The 13353-nt window shown below is 40.8% G+C and overlaps 1 protein-coding gene across 1 annotated transcript in view; it reads right to left on the minus strand.

The window, feature by feature from the left end:
- Positions 1 to 13353, minus strand: part of ADCY5 (adenylate cyclase 5) — a 201968-nt gene that overhangs the window by 65656 nt on the left and 122959 nt on the right. Inside the window, exon 3 of the mRNA XM_058028086.1 lies at positions 12480 to 12601. Coding sequence (XP_057884069.1) covers positions 12480 to 12601 — 122 coding nt within the window. The remainder of the gene's footprint in view (positions 1 to 12479; positions 12602 to 13353) is intronic.

Consider the following 13353-nt stretch of genomic DNA (forward strand, 5'->3'; position numbering starts at 1 on the left):
CCATTGGAAAATTTAATTTCTGTGTTAATGCATTAAGATATTTCACTAAGCCTTTTGCTTGCTACTCTCAATATTCACAAAATATTATTACCAAATGTAGTTTCTGCAAACAGCTATTAGTTTACCAGTGTTCTAATATCAATAAACTCAGTAGAATCTGACCAGGTCTTTTCTACAGCATAGAAAGACACCTTGGAGACGACTTAAACCATATAATATGGTAATGTGTCTCATAGCATAAAAATAAGAGGAAAGTTGCTGTTTCAGATCTTTCTACATCTATGCAAAACCAGTCTAGCTAATTTCTGTTTACTTTCTATGCCAGCACAGTAGCAGCAATTTTGGTTTTCACAAAGCTGCATGGAATGGAATTTAAGTGCCAGGGAGGACACATGCCCATGTGAAGTCTAACAAAGCTGGCAAGAAAATTGTGGCTGACGAGTCACAGGACAGACAGGCTGGGACTTCTCCCCCTGGGGATCCAGGGAATCCAGAGCCGAATTCAGTTGCAGAGAAGGAAGGAGTTTGAGCAAACTGCCCCAAGTGAAATGTCTGTTAGAATACCCATGTTAACAGCCACACTGATCCTGTCCCCAGCACTGACACATTCAGGTTTCTAACAGATGCCTGGGATTAGAGTGATTTGCTCCTCCAGACAGGAGTAGGCATGGCTGAGGTGAAGTGTTCCTCAAACAACACATCTGTGCTCTCCCTGGGGTCTGTGCTGGGGCTGCATGGACTGATGTGGCACCAGGTCCCAGTGTGAGCAGAGCCTGGGGCTGTCAGGCACATCTGGAGCAGAGGGCAGTGGGAGGAAATGGAGCATGCAAACACAACACAAACCCTAAAGATCTTTGAACAGCCTGCAACTTGCGAGATGCTCACTAAGGCAAAGTGCAGCTGTGCTATTTGGTGCTTGTGTGGCTGGGTTAAATGTTCCTGCAGTTCAGATATCAGGAGATGATTCCCTATTCCTACACACCAAGCCACTCTCCGGAAGCCAGAAAATGCTTAGCACAGCTACTCTATTTCTTAAACACCACAATAAACAAACTTGCAGAAGTGCTGGATTCTAATAGCCACTGCACAGAAAGAAAGCAAGAGGGGAGGAGGGGAAGTGCAGCAGCCCACACAACATCAAATGCTGGTAGGCTCAGTGCTAAATAGCAGATGATTCTTACTGAATAAGTGCCCTAGATTTTGCAAACAATACAGGGAACAAAAATAGAAACCCATTTACATATTGCTGTTAATAACTTTATTTATAGTGTCACAGCTAGAGCACAATAACTGCAGCCATGGCTTAACTTGAAAGCCATTCACTGTGGAGGAGTCAGACAGATACTGTTTTCTCAATCCTTATGCAACTGAAAAAAAATCCTGCTAACAACATCCAGTCACCAGAGTCCTTGTAAACAGAATATGAAAAGAAGTTAACAGCATTCAAATCCAAAAGCAAATCATCCCTGGGATTCTCTTGGCTTCTGCACCTTCTGGCTACTTAGGACGTGCTGTGGTTAATCAAAGACCACCAGAGCTAGAAACCCTGGTAAGCAATTTTTCACTTCAATTTGAGCCTCGTGATAGCACCTTACAGGAATATTCAACTGTTGTTTAATTTATTTCTTTGGTTGTTTTTTGTTTGTTTGAATTAAGAGGTACAGACAGGGCTCAGACTAGGTCAGCAGCTACAATAAGAAACAGTATGTGTCCAGAATTAAAGAGAATCCCTCCCACATCTGTGCTGCCATCTACACGACTGTAGCCAAATCTTACCTGGGAGCCAAGATTCCTGCCAGATAAAATACCACTGGCCTGACACAAAACACTGGCATATCTTTAAGGTACAGAAATTTGTATCCTTGATTCCATAGTATTTTGCAAATGCCTGCTATTTATAAGTAAATGGAGTGAAACTGAAAGCAAGAAAACCATCTCCTATGACCCATCACCCAAAATGTGAGAAAACATGGATCTAATTTTCCCTCTGCTTGAATCCAGCCTGAACTGGACAACTGGCTATTTTGGACTGGGAACAGGGGTGCCCTCAGGACCTCATGCTGCAGCTGCTCATTACATATAAAATACTCAGAATAATTAGAGGCAGAGACGGCGAGCGCTCCTCTCAGCCCTGCTGATTATGGTGCACGCTGTGACATGGGACAGTGGGATTCAAGCTGCTGCTCCAGGGTTTGATTCTTTTATACAGAAAAATGAAACAGAATTAACAAAAGAAAATGAGGATGCCTTCTTCATTTATGGCCTCTCCTAGGAGATGTGGCCTCAAATGCCCTCTGGTACATGGGAAAACCAAATTCAGATTAGCTACCCTGGCAGTGGGCTCCTGATGAGCATGGTGTGCCTCATCCCTTGTGCCTCTTCAGGTCTTTGCTACCTCTGTGTTGTCGTTTCTGCCACATGGAATGTCAACTGAATTATTAATTCTCTAGGTTTCCATTTTAGTGAGGAACAGGAAGATGCCCCTTTGGCCTGGCAGCCCAGGCATGCCCTTCTCGCTCCCCTGCACCCATGAGAAGTGCCCAGCACAGAGATTTGTGTGTGTGTGTGTTTGTGCCTGTGTGTGTGTCTGTGTGTTTGTGTCTGTGTCTGTTTGTGTGTTTTTGTGTCTGTGTGTGTGTGTGTGTGTTTGTGTGTGTGTGTTTTTGTGTCTGTGTGTGTGTTTGTGTCTGTGCATGCTCCCTGCTGGCTCCTTAGGCACAGCTCCTCAGAGCCTGCATCACACAGACATCAGGACATTTCTGCAATAGGAGCCAAGCATGTCTGAGCTCTGATCAGCCTCACCACCAAGTCAAATTAAAGAACTCATTGTCTGTCACAGGTTTTAACTTTTCAGGCAAGATACCATTTTCAGTTTACTTCTTCCCCCACTGATACTTCAAGGAAAAGCAGCTCAGCAGGTAAGCTACACCTGCAATTTTAGTGTCCCTGGGCTTTGCAAGAAATTTGTAATCACTTCCAATTTCAACAGAAAAAATTTACTCCGTTTGCAGCTGAAAATTATAAAGAGTACTAGGTAGTAAGAACAGAATATCACTTAGAATTTACATTCTGTAACATAACTTTGTCTCTACATGAGACCTGTCCTCCTAAACTGTGACCTGATGGCCACCATGCCACAGAAGCGAAGAATCTTAGGGAAGAAAGGCGAGGACGTGAGTTTTTTCTCATTTTAAATTGAAACAAAGTAGAACTATTAAATGAAAAGGCCTCTTTTTCTCTTGCCTGGAAAGGAAATTAATCTCACAAAGGGGCTTACAGTAGTTTTGAATGCAATCCAGAACAAAAGGTTCCAAATGAAACAGAATAATTATACTTTTATGGATCAGCTCTTGGCATTTGTTGAAGCCTGATCTGTAACTGCAATGCTCAAGTTCCCCTGATCAGAAGCCAAAGTTTTGTTTGTTTTGTTCTACAAATTGATTCTTATTAGCTCATTCTTTGGAAACAGCCATGGCACAAAGCAGTGGTGCATTGGTGTGCAGGTTCCTGGGAATGGAGGCTTCCACCAATTCTGCTATGGCACATAACTGTCCACCTGCTTGCATCTGGTTTCCACTGCGCTTTCTTTTTTCCTCCAGAGATCCTAAAAATTGGTAAATTTGCTCCTTTCTTTCCAAGTTTTTTTTTTTTTTTCTTCCCCCTATTTTTTGCCTACCTCTCCTCCCCACTAACATCCCATCAGCTCTGTGACACAGGTTCCCTCAGTTCCTTCATGGTCCAGGGAGTTACAAAGCACTTTTCTGAATTGCTGCTTCATTCAGCACTGATGTATGGGTCTGCCAGGCCTTGGAAATAACAGAAATTAAATAGTTGTGAGAAGAAGGAGGGTTGTCCTAGTAACCCTCTATTAGCAGCATTCCCCACAGTGAGCAGGAATGGAGCCAGTGCATGATCACACTCTGCAAAGAATCATGCTTACATGAAAAAAACCTAGCCAAAACACACCATCAAAACACCCCAAAACAATGAGCTGACATGGTGGATTAAACTGTCACTACTGTAACTCTGCTGGGACAATTCCCCACTGCTTCCTACCTGCACCTTCCCCTTCATGTGGGAGGACAAGTCGTGCTTCCAGGTGCTTTGCACAGCTGCTGCTGGGACACACAGGCATTTACAGCTGATCCTACAGCTCAACAAAGCCCTGGACACCCAGCCTTCTGCATGCCACTTACTGGGGAGGTCTCTGCAACAGGAGGCTAGGAGAGAATACTTTGCTGATGGTCACACAGGTCCAAGTTTTATAAATACTTTTATAAATAGCACACCAGGTTTTTCATCTTGGGGGATAAGTTCTGTAAAACTGCAGATGAGGAAGTTGATTTTGAATGTTGATGATCCTCCTATATGTTTAAGGCATCAATTTAGGAGGTTGATTCAAAAAATGGACATAGTTACTGGTCAAGAATCTCCTTACATTTTCTCAGTGCCTTTGAGAGCCTCAGATATTTGCTAAAATCACACACAACAATCACAAAGAGCTCTGCTGGTCATGGTATCAAGGAAGATAACACCTACAGTGCTATATTTTGGTTGCTTTTTAACTAGCATCACACAGACACTTCCCAGTCTCTGAAAGCTACCTGCAATCTTCCAAGTCCCCAGAATCTACACAATTTTACAAATCCTTATTCCCACCATTTAAAATTATGTTCATCTTTCTTGGGCTTTGTAACAAAAACACAAATGGGCACAGAAAAATCTCAGTTTTCTAAAAAGAGCCCTTCTATCATTCCACAGGGGCAATGCCATGCCAATGGGATGTGTGTGATGAAATTTAATTAAGCCTTTGGTCTTTTGCCTCCTTTGCTCTTTTGTGCAGTCCTCTGTTTCTCCTCATTTCTGTCAGTTTGTTTCTGAAGTGACCTGTTCTCAGCTTGGTTTCTTACGAAAACCCCACTAACAGAATTATGCAGACTGCACAGTCAGTACCAACCTCTCCCCAACTTTTTCACCACTTAGCATAAAGCAAAGCTAATAAAAAAGGGAAACTTTAGAAACTACACTATGACTTTCATTTACTGAAGGACATAGACTGAAGTTAGCAGTGGTACTAACTTGAGTCACAGGATGCCAGACCACTCAAGAGCTCTTCTCCATTAATTGGGTCCAGCTTTTGTCTCCTTCATTACTTATCCACTGTCAAAATTATATATACACCAGTAGGAACAGATGCACAAATTAGCAGCAATTGTTGAGGGATATAAATACAGTATAAAACAAGAGAAGTTAATCCATCCCCATCAAAAACTGTGTGTCTGTTTTATGGCTTCTGTAAGAGAGCTTCAAATAGTTTTGCAAAGTTTCCTGCATTACAGAATAAAAAGTTTAACTAATTTTTGCTTTTCAGTCATTATCATCTAGGGAGGAAGCAAAAAGGTGGGATGATGATTTTAATAAAAACCTCTTCAAATGTTACATAAACTCAATGTTCTTAAAACCACTTTGCATGTTAACTACATGACAAAGCAGTTCATCAACTGAAATCTCACGAAGTCTTTACAGGAGAAAAGCAACTCTGTAAAAGCAAGTCTTCACAAAAGAAAAGTTTTGCTCAGAGAATGCTCAACTTTTCTTGTCAAGGTTATTCCAGATTACAGAGGACTGGGAGTGAATTAGCTGAATAAATGTAATATGATGGTGTTTTTTTACTATAAATTTGATACATTTGTTTTTATCAGACCAATCAGCAGTCATACATTTTTTAAAAATCAATTTCTTCTTAGTACTACTGAAGAAAAAAGAGAATCCAGATAACCTTGATGAGTTAAAATTCTGCGCTGTAAACTTCTGCAGGCACCTTCATTATTCTCTCCAAATTACTCTTCACAGTATTTCATCATTAAAACATCTAACACTCTTCAATCCATCACCCTGTGAACTTCACAGACCCTTGTGTACACTCAGATAGCAGGGTGTGAATTATACATCACAGGCCCTTCCTAATTGCTGCTGCCTGGCTGGTGGCTGCAGCTCTGCAGTCACCTGGCAGGCTGCACCCCTGGGACCTCATCCTGACTGCAGCACACGTGCTCAGGACGGGGTGCCTTGCACCAGGAATTTATCTGCCTTGTTCTGCACAGGGTACAAGGCTCACTCACAGCCCTGAAAACACCAGGGGCTCCCAGCAGGAACCAGGATCACAATATATTGCCAGCTCAAAGAGGAAGATCACAGAGCAAATGAATACTTCAACGAGTTAGCATGTATTTGTTCTTAAAGGTTGCTGTGCACATGCACAAAGAGGTAGATTTGCTAAAATATAGAAAACTGCTGTCCTTATTGGCTTAGAAGTTTTCATGGCTGAACCATCATCAGGATCACTCCCTGTCTGCTGTTCTGGTGATCCCCATCTGGATCACTCCCTCTCTCCATTTATTATGGTGAGGGAGTGATCCTGGGTTGAAACATCCCCTGTAATATCAACACCCAGACTTACTGCACAGCTTTGAGGTTTGTCAAGGCTGCAATAAATGAATTTCTTTACATATGAATTTTAGTATGAATGAAAATCTCCAAAAGATAAGTGACTTTTTCCTCTCCAAAACAACAAATTGATTAGGAAGAGACAAGTGATTAGTGGTGGTAAGAGCAGAATATTTCACCTTTATCCATGGGTGAAACTTACTTCTGCACTTCCTCAAACTTATTGCTAACTTGAAAAAAAAAAAGAAAAATCTGCAACCTTAAAAAGCAAAGATTCACATCTGCCAGGCATAGGTGAAACTCCCAGGAGCTGGTTCTTGACAGAGAGAGTTCCCATTTAGGTAAAATTCCCTGCTATCATTTGGGGAAAGATGTGGGCAGGCTCATTTCCCTCCTACTCACTTTTCTCATCCTACAGCTTCAACCAGAAGTTACAGCAATTAAATGCTCTAAACTCACATGAAACCCACATTTACCCCCACCTACAGGCAAAAATAACTTTCTACTGCTCGTGGGCACATGCCTTGAACAAGGAAAAGGAGGGAGAGGTCTTGCCAAGCCTCGATTCTGAGAAACAACCAACCAACCCATCAACACACTTTGGAGGAAATTGAAGCTCAGGGACTGGCACAGAGAGCAGCAGCAAGGATGGAAAATATGGATAAAAGTGGCTCTTGGGCTTTCTCCTTCTTAATGCTGGTCTTCCTTGTTTTTAAACAGAAGCCATCAATTTTCATTCTGCCTCCCCACAGAAAGGAAAGAAGACAAGGAGGAAGATGGATTATACAGTAAATATTTTAAAAAGTTACTGCTCCTGCCCTTTCCTGGCAATGAGGCCTTCCAGAGAAATTAAAGCTACACAAACTTTGGCTGAGATGAAGGACTGTGTAATATTTGAAAATATCCCTGTCAGAATTGCCAGAAATTTATACCTGCCATAATGTAACTCTTTTATTAAGGAGCATTAAGTCCTTCACCACCAAGAAACATTAAGAATGGATGTCCTGTGTGTGAGGAGAGTGGGAGGAGGGAAGAAAAAGATGTTTGCTTAGTTGAATTTTTCCTTAAATGTCCTAGTTCACAATTCCATAGAACCTTGCAACCCGGGAATTTAAAAAACTTCCTAAGCAACTAATAAGGCATCACAGCACCTAAAAGGTGAAGAGGTTAAGTTGACACAGCTGGTCTGAATACCCTGACACTCAGCCAAAATGGAACTCTTTGGTCATTTTCAAGCGGAGAACTTTTGGGTGTTACAATATCATTAAATCAGAAGATGAGTTACAAATGCTTTTCATTTAAAAAGCCTAAAGCAAATGGTCTTGTTTCATTTCTGCAAATGGTTTAGTTCAAGTTGTCAAGAAGTTTAAGAAACTCTGAAAGCAGGTTAATGTTGTTGAGTACATGATTCATAAGAATTATGTGAAGGGGTGAAGAGAGGAAACTGTCACTTTTACTGCACTTGGATGCCAGCCCTAAAATAAGCTTCTTGAAACAGTTCATTAAAGGAATTTCAATGACAAAGCCAACCTTTATCCGTTCACAGAGGACTTCAAGCCTCCTTTTATAGCACAGAGATTACTATATTTGGCCAAACCTAGATAACATTAAAGCCATTATCACTGCAGTGAGACACTATAAATAGCAATAGTAATGTAAAACACTTAAAATTCTGCCTGGGAAGCATGATAGATAAACAATATTATCTATGCATAATTTAAGGCTTGTCTATCAGCCATAATCTCATTCATGATAACATGAACAAATTTAGTTACATAATTCACCTTGTTGTTTACCCAAAATTACTTGCATAGTCTTGGGAACTCCTTTCCTGATGGCTTTTGACAATAGACTTTATATTTAACACACACACGTATGTGGGAAAGGTCAAATCATGCTCTGAGGTTCTGGATTTGTCAAAGTTAATTCTCATTCAATAAATCAGGACAGGAAAATGTTTCATTCTCTGTTTAAAGGTTCTGTTCATGTGCATTGAAAAAGAGGGTATTAACCTCAAATATTTGCATATTTGTTTTGTCACCACTAAAATTTTCAGAAGAACATGATCCTGAAACAAATTTTGCTGCCAAAAATTACAGGAAATTATATTTTCATTGTGGATAAATTAGTCTCTGAACTTTACTTTCCATAACAATAATCAGGAGATTATGAACTCATTTGCAGGAAATCCAGATAAAAAGATTTGCTCAAAAATGGTTGACTTTTACCCATTCAGATCAAAAGTACCACAGTATTTTGCATTTAAAAAATCATCTTTCCCTTATGGAGATACAGCCCACCCTCTAAGGGAAGTGTACCACAGTAAGAAATATCATAGCAGAACTGCTCCTTATGGAAGGAAGACTTACTGCTGCTGCTTAAGGAAGATCTCTTCTACACAGGTTTAAACTGACTTATTTTTTCCTTAAACAAACAAAAAAGAAAAAAATAGAGAAGTGTGTAACCTCTTTTTCTAAAAAAAAAAAACCACACAGAAAAACTCCACAAAAAAAAAACCCAAAAAGAACCCCCCAAAAAACCTGAACCATGTAACCTAGAGTCTAAAACTAAGCATATAAAAGCAGAACTGTAAAGTTAAGGACACTTCATTTTTAAACTAGCAAAGAAAACCTACACACATTAACTTCACATAATTTTAGATTAACGTTTTCTGCTGGTAGAGTGGTTTGGGTTTGGTTTTTAATTAAAATTAGAGGTGGTCCCAAAAGCCCAGACCCAATCATCCCTGAAAATTAAAATATTTAATCTTGTCTGGAAGAGAATTTAGCAAGCCACTTCTCCCACACAAAATGTCAAACCAGGCGAAGTGCACCAGGCTGTGCTCCAGTGCCTCCTGAGTTCAAAGGACCCAAGTTAAAGCCATCTGGATGGAAACCTCCAGAGCCTCATTATTTCCCTATTGGCAGTGGGTTTGGAAAGCCACCTCACTCTGAAGATCCAGTAAAAATCAAGATGTTGGGTTCCAAGCTTTAAGATGACAATCAAACTTTTAAATTAACAGTTAACAAAAATTCCCATCCATTATACTTTCATTAAAATCTGCCTTTATACACAATCTTGGGGAATGGCAGGAGAAAGCATCACTGAATACAGCTGATGGAGAAGGAAAACCCACAGCTCTGTGCAGACCTTCCCACTCCTGTGAGCTGCAGAGGAAATGCTCCTGCTGATAAATCATCAACAGGAAGCCAGATTCAATGGCTGGGCACAGCACCCTTGCACTGACTTCACATACTTCTCAATTGCCTTGACACAATAACCTTTAGCTCATAAAAACTTAGCTCTTATGACATTTTTGAATAGTGACAAACACAAACCAGAATTGCTTGGAGCGTTCTCCTCTCAAAAGCCTCCCCTTAAGCATTTCCCTATGCAAAGTAAAGAGCCTGCTTGCTTTTATTCAGCCAGTTCATTAATCAGCATCCCTGAGATGCTGCCTCCCCCCTCCAGGGTGTTTCTGTGTGCACGTAAATGCTTCAGAACCATCCCCAGCCATTCCCACTAGAGGTGGTTTCAGTGCACCCAGGCAAGAGCAAAGGCTCCGTGCTGAACTCCTGGTGTGAAATGAGTCATTTGTTCCAAATCATGTTTCCTTTCTTCAATATTCGCACTTAGTTATTCATTTCCCTAAAGTACATGAAGATGAGATGTTCCTGAGTTATTTTCTATTTGCTCTCAGCATATACACTATTTTATTCCTATTTCTTATCTCACTTTTCCAGCCTTTTCCATTATTTCAGTGGGCTGTGATTTAGGACCTCACAAGCACAGACAACAAAGCCAACACTTTGAGGAAGATATCATTTATGTTGTTTCCTCTTAAGATCTTTTGAGACCTTAGAGTTCCTTTGCACTGGAGCTGGTTGGTACCTGCAAGGGCCTGATTCCTAAACACTCATTAGCATGAGGAATAAAGTCAAAATTCCTTGTAAGCAGCAGAAGTGACACTATTACATAAATGCTTGTATTATTCAATAAATATGCAAGATAGGAAAATTAAATATTTGCCAGAGTTCTGCTAGCTACTCATCAGGAACTGATTGGTGCACATAGCCATTTATGTATTTGTGTTTCACCTTTCATGTTTCTTCACAGCCATTGCTGAAAATCATAGCTCTTCTCTCTTTCTATACTCTTAGCCATGTGCCATTTTTTGATGCATCTTTTGAGATCTCCATACCAGCCATTATCTTTGGTCTATTTTTCTTCCAGTCACAATTGTTATATCAGATTCCCCTTCCCCCTTTAAAATTTTTCATTTGCAAACTTAGTTCATTGTTTATTTATTTTTTGCATATGTAATCATATAGATTAAAATTTCAAATCAGTATCATCCTAAAGAGACAATCAGCTTTACTAAGATTTGACCACTGAACCACTTTCAAACCTGCAAAATAATGACATGGAAATTGATGTGGAAGACTAAAATACCATAGTCTTATGGCATGCTAATGAATTGCACTTAGTTTGAATGTCAGGTTGACCTTTGAGTAATGGAAAAAAGTAATTCACAATCAGCATCTATCACAAGTAATTTACACACCTACTTGAACAAGCTCAGTGTCATTAAGGAAAAAATGAATGTGAAGACACAAAATGTAATTTACTGTAGCACAAAGTCTGCTGAGGGCACTGTGGATGGCCTCTTCCCCTCCTCTTCATCACCATGCATATATCCTTTATTTTTCATCACTGAATGTTACTGTCTTTGATTTCTGATACTGATTTGTCTTCATTGTCTTGCTAGTGGATCTTTATCTCTTTACTGAGTCACAACCAAAAAAACTGAAGGGCTGAATTCCATCCAAGCCAGCACACAGACTCTCCCTGATTTCAGTGAGTTTCACATAAGACTACATTCAACACTGAGCAAACTCCCAATTTTCTGCTTGTACATTGCCTCTCCCAGCTACCCTCAATCCTAAGGCAAAGTCTTCAAATGCATCAGAATTTCATGTGGATTTTTTTTCATGTCAGTTATTGGAGGGTGCAGTATGTTAGAAACTCACTTTTACTTGCTAAGCCTAAAGTGTCAGAAAATATAATTCAACCACGTACTAAAGCTGCACGAGAGAGAAAAGCTACAGAGGGAGTTCACAGGAAAAAACTCTTGCTGTAAGGGGAGATGGAAAAGGGAAGCTCTCTGTCCCCAGTCCCTGTGTCTCAAAAGAAGCATTTATAGACTGACAGAGCTGTTACACAGTTCCAGGACCTGGCTTAGCTGAGACATAAATGTTCTCCAAAGAGATCAGGTACAACAGCAGAGGTGAAATGCATTAAGATCAGGTTAAACTTTGCAAGTGCAGCCTATAAAACTATCAAGCCACCTGAAGTACTGCATTATTGCATCTTCCCTGGGAAACTGGCCAGGGGAACCAGGAGATGCTCAGAAGCTCCTGGGGCTGGACTACCCCAGCAGCACAGGCTGAGTTTGATTTTGCATGACTTGCCAGAGATTGGATATCAAACTCTTCTCCTCATCCAGGTAGACCAAGGAGCAACACATTGCTGGGTGACTGAGCAGGTGTCAAGGCTGTCACTAATGGAGCCCCTGCTTGTAATTCCAAACTGCCAGAAACCACTCCAGAAAATGTAGACCTTAGCCAGGCTCTGCAATTCACCCTGTGGGAAGTGCTCCCAATTTTTACATTGCATTCCATCATCTCTTATCAGAGGGGCGCTTGTAATTGTCCAGAAATAACTCACCCCCAGTATAACACCGTCTCAAAACCATCAACAATTACTTCAGCAAAGAAATAAGGAAAAAAAAAAAGGAAAACGTAAGGGAAGAGCTCAGTTCAAGTAGTTTCTCAAAGAAAGATATTGTTTGAATGAGGCAATCCTTCCATCATCTTATAAACAAACTTTCAAAAGTCAGCTAGTGACACTTCAGAGCCTTTACACTGATTTTGGATTATGTGTCATTGACATCTTCATCCCTGGGCATTCAGGGCAAAGCACTGGGAGGGTCCCTCCTCCCCTATGGCTGGGAGACAGGCTGCTGTTCTTACCTGACATTGTCATGCTTCTGGATGTAGATCTTATGAAACATCATGTCTTCCTGTTTGGCATTAATGTCAGCTTTCATCTCCATGGCAACATGTCGAGGAAGTACAGAGAGCAGGAGACGCTCCTGTGGAGTCAGACAGATGAACCAATTAAAACACCTGCTGCCCAGTTAACAAACACACTTTGTTCCTTACTGGGGAGAAATGACTCATCAGTTTGGTGAGAGATGAGTACAGCCAAGCAAAATGGGCTCCATAACCCCAGGAGCTGATCCCCTAACCAGTCATATGCAATTGCCTTCCCAACCCCACAATAAGAATTCAATGGTTTTAGAAGAAATGTATTATGTTGCATTCCAGGTGCACTGGGCTTACAATTCATGGTTGCCAATTCTCATGCCAACCATGCAAATCAAAGAGTGTCCGTGCACTGTTCTTGGAAGGACTCTGATAAATGAGATTGTCTGACCTCCCACACAGTCTCTGCACACCACCACCGAGTCTTCCTTCACCTAACACCAGAGGAATGATACCCCAACACCCTTGGGCACTATTTAAAATTCCTTCCTTGCTTATCTAATTATCTAAGCACATTCCCCCAGCAGGCACAAACCTGCTCTTAGCAGCTAAAATGTCGTAGAAACGCCCCAATAACACAGCACAAGAAGTGCTACTGCTACACTTCAAACTGCTGGTAGTGCCCAATTGCATTAAGATCTCTAAACCCACCCACTCACCTACCAAAAGTATTTTCAATAACCACAAACCATCAACAGTTTGTGGCTCTCCTTGCCCCTCAATTGGCACTTTCATTTACTGATCACAGATTTTGTGTGACTTTTGTAACATTATTTTGCAAGCTGTTCCTACAGAGTAT

Source organism: Melospiza georgiana, chromosome 7, assembly GCF_028018845.1.
Source record: "Melospiza georgiana isolate bMelGeo1 chromosome 7, bMelGeo1.pri, whole genome shotgun sequence".
Taxonomy (NCBI): domain Eukaryota; kingdom Metazoa; phylum Chordata; class Aves; order Passeriformes; family Passerellidae; genus Melospiza; species Melospiza georgiana.